The following is a 9967-nucleotide window of genomic DNA, read 5'->3' on the forward strand; positions in this document are numbered from 1 at the left end:
ATCATCCGCCTTCTGGTAGAGTGTCTCGTGGAAGAGGATGACGCCCCCGATGCAGGGGTTCACCCGGTCATCAGCTGTCAGCAGCAGCTGACGGTAGAAGCGCCGGTTCTCCTCGGTGTTCTCAGTGCCAATGGACTGCAGCCGCTTGGCAATGCTCCCAGTGGACTCATCTGTAGCCAGGATGCCCTTGCCCGGGGCCACGATGCGGTGAGCGATGTCAGACAGCTCCTTCTGCTCCGGGTTTAGCGCTGGATATTGGTAGGGCATGGTGCTGGTGGTAGTAAGTTCCTGGTACAGGAGAGGGGCGAGTGTGCGGGATCTGGCGGCGGAGGACGGCGGGCTGGCAAGTGGACTCAAGGAGCGAACGCGGCACTCATCACCAGGACCCCTTCTGTCGTACATAGGTTTTTTAAAGATATGATACTATTGTGCATTTAATAGACCACGGTAGAATATGAAAATAACTTTTATATGCATTGGGAAACCAAAAAATGTGCTTTATTTTGGTGATTTGGAACTCAACCCACACTATCTCTAAGGTATGTCTATACATTGAAATAATACCTGAAATAATACCAAATGCTTGTGATGGGGTGACCACTGATAGCCTGTGAACCTCTTTATCTTGATTGTTGAAGAATTCAATTTTGTGAAGTTTATGAAAAAGAAATTGTTCCTTGCCCAGCTGTTCCTTATATTTTATGCCTACTGCTACCCTACCCCACTGGCTCATGTTTATTTACCTTTAACTCACTAGTCCTTCATGGATATACAACGCCAGTTATAGGCTAATTTCATCACAGGGGATATCACACCACCAGACACGAGGCCTCCTCTGGCCAATGTTAGGAGAAAATACAGGTTGAAAATAAAGATTTTTTTAAGATGACTGAAGTCACATCAGATCATCTTTTGTGATGATTCCTAATCACTTCCAGAAGCAACTGAAGAGCTTCTTCTGAGTACTTGGGGATCATATAGGAAATTTTTGCTGTCATTTTTTGTTTCTTTTCTATTTAAAGAAGGGGGTCTCACTATCTTGCCCAGGCTGGTCTCAAACTCCTGGACTGAAGCAGTCCTGCTGTCCCAGCCTCCCAAGTAACTGGGATTATAAGTGCAAGCCACTGCACCTGGCTTGTAGGAGGTGGCAAAGAGGGTTTGGTGGTTGATTTGTTTGTAAAAAGGAAAGAAATGAAGCTTTGTTTCAGAGTTTGCTCCTAGAAGAAAAATTTACTAAGCCATAATGTATATCACTTACCACAAAATAATGTGTATATATATGTAAATTACTATTAAGCAGAATGAGTTAAATGACTTGTGAAGTCCCTTTGAAAACTGTCCTTTGAATTTATGTTCTAAATTTTATATAACTTCTAATTATAAAAATGCAATCAAATTTTAGAAGTTCTGTATCATACTATCAGTTACTTCAGTTGATAAACGGAGGAGGTATTCTTATCTCTGAATTTGTTTTGCTGAGATACTAATCGGAGTCCATCAGATCTCTGGAAGTTGAGAAATACTTTCTAATGTTTCCTGTCCTCTACATACCGTCCGCCCACCCCACCCCCACCACATAATGCACAGGTGTATTCATATGTATGTATAATTTAATCATGTTAAATTATTTCTTAGGGAACCCATGTTTTTAAATACTCATCTGCTTTGATTTAGGTTCCAAAAGCATTTGCTGCAAGTCTCTTGGATTATATAGGCTCCCAGGCTCAGTACCTGCACACATTCATGGCCATCACACATGCTGCAAAAGTGGAGTCAGAGCAACATGGAGACCGCTTACCAAGAGTAGAAATGGCTTTGGAGGCTCTGAGAAATGTCATAAAATATAATCCAGGTATATAACTACACCTTTGATTGGTAAGACCCATATAACACAGGAGCCCTAAAAATTCCAATAATCAATTTTATTAGGGAAACTCAGGGAAAATTATACTTGGTTATAATGTATTAATATAACATTACAGGGAATTGACCCTGTAATATTTTTACAATAAAAGATAAGCTGGGGAGAGAGGTTAAGGCACCATGTTAAGAAAAATTTGTATCTTTATGAAAACGTGTGTGAATGAGATGAAAAGGCAGAATAATTGAATAGTTTGATGGTATAAATTTTCACGTTGATGACGTAAGTGCTTGAATTAGATTATTTAATACGTGATCTAATTTTTGCCTCCTTTCCAGTCCCTAACCAGTGCCTTGTGCATATGGGCACTTGTGTTTTTGAAAAATTGCCTGAAGTTTTTGGTGTATACAAATTGAAATAAAGAGGTGAGAGTTCCTACTCTTCAGCATCATAAAGAGGACATGTCCAAAAATATCCCTTTAGCCTGACTTCAGGGAGATGGATGAGTGAAAACCCAACAGCTTCTTTCAACTCGATAATAAATAGAGAATATAAACCTAAAATAATGCAAATTCAATTTAAATTACTTGGTCTTTTTCAGTAACACTGAACATTATCTTTCAGGTCCATTTTTACTCTTCTTAGTATGTATTAAAGTACTATTAAAATTCTGACTTTTGGGTTATTGCCAAAAAGTTATTAAAATAAAATAACCAACAGTAATTAACTATCGGGAAAACTACTCATTCACAAGATGTACATTGGGATGTTAATAAAGACAGTGTTATAAAATCTGAGGAAAACTTTGTCTTTTATTGTTTGAAGTTGTCAAAGTGTAGAATGTTACTAGTGGTATGTTAGGTACAAAGAAATTGTAGTAGAGCAGACTATTGATTTGGAACTTATAAAAAGTTGAAGAAAGGCCTGCACAGAAATTCTCATAGTATCTATAAAGTTTATTAGAATTAACTCTCTCTTGAACTTTAGAATTGTGGTTTGTGTGTCACTGATGTCTTTTGACAGTTATTCCCCATTAAGAAGTGGTTTGAAAATGAATTTAAAAGCAATGTGTTTATAGAATATTCTCAGACTCTTTAAGTTGAAGGAGTCCTACTGAGTTATCTTAAGAGTCCTCAAAAGATTACAAATTACACTGTATGTTTTACTATCATATGGAAGAGGAAGAATATGCTGAACAAAACTTGTTTAATGTTTTTATAGCAACAAAATGGCAGTAAATATATGGGATTAGGATTTGAGGTAGGTAGGAATGGAAATACCATTTCATTTTATATATTTTCACAAGGAGTGCTTTGTATTTCACAAGTTTGTTTGTATTATAATTAAGTGGCAGAGTTCTAACTAGTTTTAGTTAAAAGCCAAATCATGTCAGAGTCTCCCAAAATATAATTTGGTTGAGGGCATAACCCTGAGGTCTGAAGGTAAAGAGTAAAATTATTACCTTATACTTTAGGTTTTTGAGCTATATTTGGATTGTTTTATTTGATAAAGCTCTTGTTTTTAGCCTGAGGGTTAGGGGTGGGGATGGGAATGAAAACAAATAAACCTAAGAAGCTCTAATACCTTTTTGCCTTTTAAGACTTGTTGCTTAGAGTTCCTCCACTTACTTCACGTCACAGATGTTTAGAAAGGGTTATCAGAGACTTAAAATTGACAGTAAACAACAGTGTATATTGGTTTTCTGAAGTTATATAATTTGAAACATCTCTTGGAAATAAAAAACCATTTTATTCTTACTCTCTAGGTTCTGAGAGTGAATGCATTGGGCACTTTAAGTTGATATTTTCTCTTCTCCGAGTTCATGGAGCTGGTCAAGTGCAGCAGTTGGCTTTAGAGGTAAAAAAAAGTTTTGAACTAAAGCATGTTACCTTCCCTACCACTTACCGTGTATAATTTGAGTCTTGATCAGTCATTATCTGAAGTTGAAGTGTGCTTTTGTTTTTTTATTTTGCCTATTAAGCCACATCAATATGTTTTTGAAATTTGAATTAACATGTTCAGTTAGAAGAGTGAATTTTGCACAATGTTGTTCAAAGTGGTTCTCTTTCTGTCATGCATTAGGGCTTAGGATAGTCTTATACAGTGTTAGGTGTGGGTTAAGGAATGGGCTTTACTGCGGAAGCTTAGAAGCCACACATCAGCAAGATGAAGATGCAGGTTTTCCCTGATTGCTATGTTCCCACAGAGAGACATATTGAGGCCATATCTGTTGGCTGCATACTCTGGGTTTGCATTCTAGAGAAGTGATCCTTGTCCCTCCCTCTCAACTAATCTCCCTTCTTCCAAATCTAATACAAAAGTTACCTTTTCTGTGAGGATTACAGACAGGCACCTGGGTGTGCTGCTCTTAGGAGTTGCCTAAAAAAACCACTGTGGGCCTTAAGAGTCCAAGAGAAGTTGGAGTCCCCTTATTCAGGATATTGAAGCCACTGGTCCCATGGGATGCTGTTTAGATGTAGCCTTTCCTTCTGAAAGAAGCAGGAAGTTCCTAGTCACAGGTAGTTGTTTGCCAGGCAACCCAGAGTTCCCAGGATTATTTTTGAGATCTTGCTCATTGTAACACAGTTTATTACAAAGAACACCAAATGCAACCCTGTAGTAACAAGTATATATGTGGTTTACAAATAATTTGTGTAACATACTCTTAGATAAAATTTTGGCTTAAAAGAGATTTTTAATAGAACAAAAAACTTGAAATTGGTCAAAAAGCTTAAGAAGCAAGTTATTTAAATTGAAAACCTTCTTTCCATACTTAATTCCTTCAAGCATCTTGTAACTTTTTAAATCTAGGATATATTGAATGAGATGCTGACCAGTGATCTTTAGATGTATACTCTAAAAGATTTGAGTGGTCATCCTTTCTGAAAGAAAAGCATATGTGTTTCTTTATAATAGAAAGATAACCCCGATCTGTTGTGCTGAGCACTGAAGACAATTACTTTTTTTCCTCTAAAAGTTAAAAGAAAGTCCTAGCAAGTGAGAATCATTGTTTTCCTAATTACCAGCCTCTACCCAAAATCTGTAATCGGAGAACACCACAGTGTATACCTTAGTTCTAGAGCATTATGGGTATAGGATTGAAGGCTTCTTAGAAACCTCAAGGTATTATTTCCAAAAAGATTAAAGTAATGAAGACAATCTTTTAAAATTAAACCCTTATCTAAAAATTAAGTGTTTTGTCCCCCAAGCATTTGTCTCACTTGTATAGTCTATATGACTTGATTTAGAATCAAAATTATTTCTGAAATTTTAATATCCTTTGATTAATTTTCAGGTAGTGAATATAGTGACATCGAACCAAGACTGTGTCAACAATATTGCTGATTCAATGGTTTTGTCCAGTTTATTGGCTCTTCTACATTCATTGCCATCAAGTATGTATACAGATTAATTTGGGAAACCACAGCAAGATCAGCCCATGGAAGGGAGTTGTTGCATTGTTGATATAAAACCTTAAACAAATGCCATCTATGTTTAGTTTTAGAAGTTTAGTTTGGAAGTGTTCTTTACACTAGGTTTGTCTTCCTAATTATGTTTCACATAGATTACTCTCTTGCATTTTCCATGTCAAAAGTTAAAAGTTGGGGGTAAGAGAGGTCCAAAACCAATGGAAAATAACCTGAGATGTTTAGTTTGTTGAAATCTACACATGAGTAATTGAGAATTAACTAAAATTTTATGGTTTATTAAAAGTAATTGTGGATGATAGAAAACATGCTTAAGATACAGATGGCCGTGTACTTACCTTGGTGTTCAATTTTGTGTACTTTGTGTTTTACTGATTTGATATTAATAAGAAAATACCAGGGTGGTTTAAAAAATATACCAGCCTTATTTCCTGAATACAGCCCATCCTAATCTGGTTCCTCAGAAACTATATAGTTATCTAGTGTAATAGTTTGTAGTTGTGCTAAAACCAACCCTGAGATTGCTTTTCAAAGGCAGGAATATTGCGTTTGTAGGCAACTACAATATAACTCCAAATTCACCAATAACCATCAGAATACATTGCTTAGTTGGCTTTGCCAATCCCTTTGAAGTCATGTTAATCTTGATTTCATGTCTGTCCACCTGCTTAACAGTAGGAACCTTGTCGTTCATTTTATATACCAGTGGCTTGCTTATGTTTGGCATTTATGTTTGGTAAATTGAGTTGAATTTCTGTGGAAATTTTTTTTTTCTTGAATACATGATATGCTTGAAATAGCTCTTTAAAATGGCAGCTTTGTAAAGTCATTTGCAGATTATTTTTTATCATACCTGCAACCTTAGTTGGTTTTTCTTTTTTCTTGGTTTACAATAGCTTTGTGAGACTTCAAACAATGCAAAACTAAAATGGTTGGTGAAGTAAATAATGTTACGAGCTCATAATTTGAAAGTATAACTTTATATAGTCCAGTAAATGTTTTAAAGTGAAAATAGCTGGCATCCAGACATTTCAGCCTACTCTCTGTGTCATTCAGATTTCAGATGAAATTATATTACACTGTTTGCTCAGGTACATTGTTACTGTTGTTGTTTTCATCTCAGCCTAATACTTTTCAGCCTCTACCTTATTTGCCAACACGTTATTCCTTTGGCTACCTGTCATTCTCATTTGATTCTAGAAGAGTTAAGTCAGTAACCTGTGCTTGCATATAATATGTATACTTGCATATGCATATAATTGTATCTTCTTTGTCCAGAAGGATACAACTTAGTCTTAGAATGGAAACCTGGTCTCATGACTGTTACTTTCTACTCTTTCCCCACCAAGACAGTAGTGCCAAGTAAAAATCTTAGATGCCTGATTAGAGTATCCTCTGGGTATCAGGAAATTAGAAGATTTTGGGATGTGCAGTGAACAATGAGGTAGGAGACAGGTTTTCATAGTAGTTATGAGTATGGACTTTGGAGTCAGACCTGCATGCAAAACTCAGTTATAGCACTCACTAGCTGTGAGAGCTTGGGCAGGTTAAACCGGGCCTCAGCTTCCTCACTTATAACATGGCCATGAAAATACTTATTTCGCTGGTTATTATGAAGATTAAATATGATATCCTGTGCAGAACATCTAGTTAGTTAAGTTCCTGGCACAGAGTTGGTGCCAAGTAAATAGAAGCTAACCTGATAATGCATTCCTTGAAATGTCTTTTACTCTGCAGGTCGTCAGCTTGTTCTGGAAACTCTCTATGCTTTGACATCAAGTACAAAAATAATCAAAGAAGCAATGGCAAAGGGTAATGTATAGAGTGCTTTTTTAGCTAGTCATGCACCATATAATGAAGCTTATTTTGAGTTACATTATACAGTCTGGTAAACTAGAAAAATGCTTTGGAATGTTTAGTTTTAAACTACAGTGAGTTGAAATATGGTGGAAGATGAATTCTGAGTAGAAAAGTCAAATTCTTTAGGTATAATATCAGCACTAATTCTTATTTCTTTTAGGAGCTTTGATATATTTACTGGATATGTTCTGCAATTCAACACATCCACAGGTTCGAGCCCAAACAGCAGAACTTTTTGCCAAAATGACAGCAGATAAGCTAATAGGTCCAAAGGTAGGCACAAAATAAGTTCTTGAAAGGAAATTAAGTATTAAAGCTCTGTTACTTTGATGCTGATTTTGTAAAGTTTACTAAAACTGAGATGGTGAGGATAAGGAAATTATTTGATGTGAAAGTTGGAAAATCGACATTCCTGAAATTGTTAACTAGATGTTCTACACAGGATATCATATGCTGTTTGAGAAAACTAGAGCCAGGGAATCCCGTACTGGAATTGAAAAGTCTTAAGAGACTGTTTGGATTATGGTGATAAACTGTTCATCTCCCTCACAGAGAGAACAAAAAGTATATCAAGACTATGACAGAAGATAAGTTAGACTTTCAGAATGCAAGGGTTGGCCTGTGGAGATAACTAATCGGGATGGTGGTTTGTGTCTTTTACATTCCACACCTGAATTATTAAGGACATGCCAACCCTCAGCAGTGAATTATTATAGGGACATGAGTGTAACAACACCTCTGCCTCCCAGCTCTGCAGGGAGATCTTTTATTCCAAATCTGGAGTTAACCAGATAATCTCTGGATCCATGGTTCAGTTTGGAGAGCAGGAGCCTGTTAAAACAATAGTTGAATAGAATTTCATGGAGACACAAGTGTTATCAACATCCCTTTATTACTAAATCAGTTTCACAAGTAGTGCTCACTGAAGCATCCTCTGTCAGAGTCTGCCCACAAAGCAGCGCCTCAGAATCATAGGGGAAACCATGAAATAAAGGCACAGGAGTCCCAGAGTCTGATCCAGTGGATCTAGGGTGGGGCCCAGAAGTCTCCATTCTTAACATGCTCCCAGAGTGATTCTTTTAAAGCCTATTAGGACTGATATCTAGGGATCATTATTCAAGCAAGTCCACAAAGGCACTTTGGGTAAGGAGGAGGCTAAGATCCCCTACCTCCACCTAAAGCCAGAGTGGCTTCCCTAGTACACATTGTGCCTACATGTAAAGTTGAGTTTGGAAAAAAAAGACCAAGGCTAATTAAAAACTTTTTTTTTTTTTTTTTTACATTAATAAAACAAACTGGATTCAGTTGTGGTTTTCTTGCTTGATCTTTCAATCTCGGTATTGAGAATCTGTCATAGGACCTGAAACAGTTTTACTTCGGTAATAAGTTAATAGTCTTCAGCAGGGTTGATGAGACAAGGGACATTACATTTGGAAGCCTACAGCAGGGTCTATAAAATAGCTAATATTGATATTTAATATTGAGTTTTCTTTAATCTAAAGGTAGGTAGCACATAACTGTAATTTCTAATATTAGATATTTTTTCAATAGTGTTTTAGATGCTTAAATATGTACTGGAATTGACTGAACTTTTCAATTATATTATTGATCTTTGAAATACATGAGGGACAAATTTTATCAAGCTGACTGTTTTTACACTGAAATTTTCTGTCTAGAAAAAACACAAGTATCAGCTCCTTAACTGCAAGAGATTTTAGAGCTGGGGTCAGTAAATTTTTTTGTTCTTGAGACAAGGTCTGGCTCTGTCGCCCAGGCTGCAAGTGCAATGGTGCAATCTCAGCTCACTGCAACCTCTGTCTTCTAGACTCAAGCCATCCTCCCACCTCAGCCTCCCAAGTAGCTGGGACTACAGGCACGTGCCACCACACCTGGCTAATTTTTGTATTTTTTGTAGAGATGGAAAGGTTTCGCCATTTTGCGCAGGCTGCCCTCAAATTCCTGAGCTCAAGCAATCCACCAGCTTTGCCCTCCAAAAGTGCTGGAATTGCAGAGTGAGCCACTGTGCCTGGCCAATTTTTTTTTCTCCCCATTTTGATAACAGTTTTCTTGAGCTAATAATATCATTGACATACCTTACAGTTCACACATACCCAGTGTACAATTCAGCGGTTTTTAGTATATTCACAGATTAAGCAACCATAATTTTAGGTTTGATTTTCATCAACCTATAAAGAAACCCTATTTTCATTAGCAGTCACTTACTCTCCCTTTCCCCTAGCACCTGACAACCACTAATCTATTTTCTTCTGGATGGATTTGCCAAATGCTGGGCATTTTGTGTAAATAGAATCATGCTATATGTGGTCTTTTGTGACTGGCTTCTGTCTGTTAGATTAATGTTTTCATCTGTGTTATAGCAAATATTAGTACATTTCTTTTTATTGCCAAATGATATTTCATGTTTTGCTTATCCATTTATCTTGGTGGACACATGGATTGTTTCTACTTTTTGGCTCTGCTAAATTATACTACTGTGAACATTTGTGTACAGGTTTTGTGTGGACATGTGTTTTTATTAGTGGAATTTCTGGGTCATATGGTAACATACTAAACCTTTTGAGGAATTGTCAGATTGTTTTACAAAGTGGCTATACCATTTTACATTCCCCCAGCAATACATTTCTCTTCTTCTCTAACACTTGTTATATCTTTTATTACAACCACCCTAGTAGGTGTGATGTGATAAAGCATGGTTTTGTATTTCCCTGGTAGCTAATGATGTTTTCATGTGCTTATTGTCCATTTGTACTTTTTTTTTTTTTTTTTTAGACAGAGTTTCGCTCTTGTTACCCACGCT

General features: G+C 36.7%; 1 protein-coding gene across 3 annotated transcripts in view; it reads left to right on the forward strand.

Moving 5' to 3' along the window:
• The window catches only part of DNAJC13 (DnaJ heat shock protein family (Hsp40) member C13), a 123502-nt gene that overhangs the window by 94185 nt on the left and 19350 nt on the right, over nucleotides 1–9967 (forward strand). For all 3 annotated transcript variants that reach the window (XR_001818295.2, XM_017505696.2, XM_017505697.2), the window contains 5 exons: nucleotides 1675–1852; nucleotides 3627–3718; nucleotides 5157–5256; nucleotides 7027–7101; nucleotides 7310–7422. Coding sequence is in view for 2 of the 3 variants with exons in the window: in XM_017505696.2 (XP_017361185.1) it covers nucleotides 1675–1852; nucleotides 3627–3718; nucleotides 5157–5256; nucleotides 7027–7101; nucleotides 7310–7422 (558 nt within the window). In the remaining variant the exon portion in view is untranslated. The remainder of the gene's footprint in view (nucleotides 1–1674; nucleotides 1853–3626; nucleotides 3719–5156; nucleotides 5257–7026; nucleotides 7102–7309; nucleotides 7423–9967) is intronic.

Source organism: Cebus imitator, unplaced genomic scaffold, assembly GCF_001604975.1.
Source record: "Cebus imitator isolate Cc_AM_T3 unplaced genomic scaffold, Cebus_imitator-1.0 Scaffold340, whole genome shotgun sequence".
NCBI classification, from domain to species: domain Eukaryota; kingdom Metazoa; phylum Chordata; class Mammalia; order Primates; family Cebidae; genus Cebus; species Cebus imitator.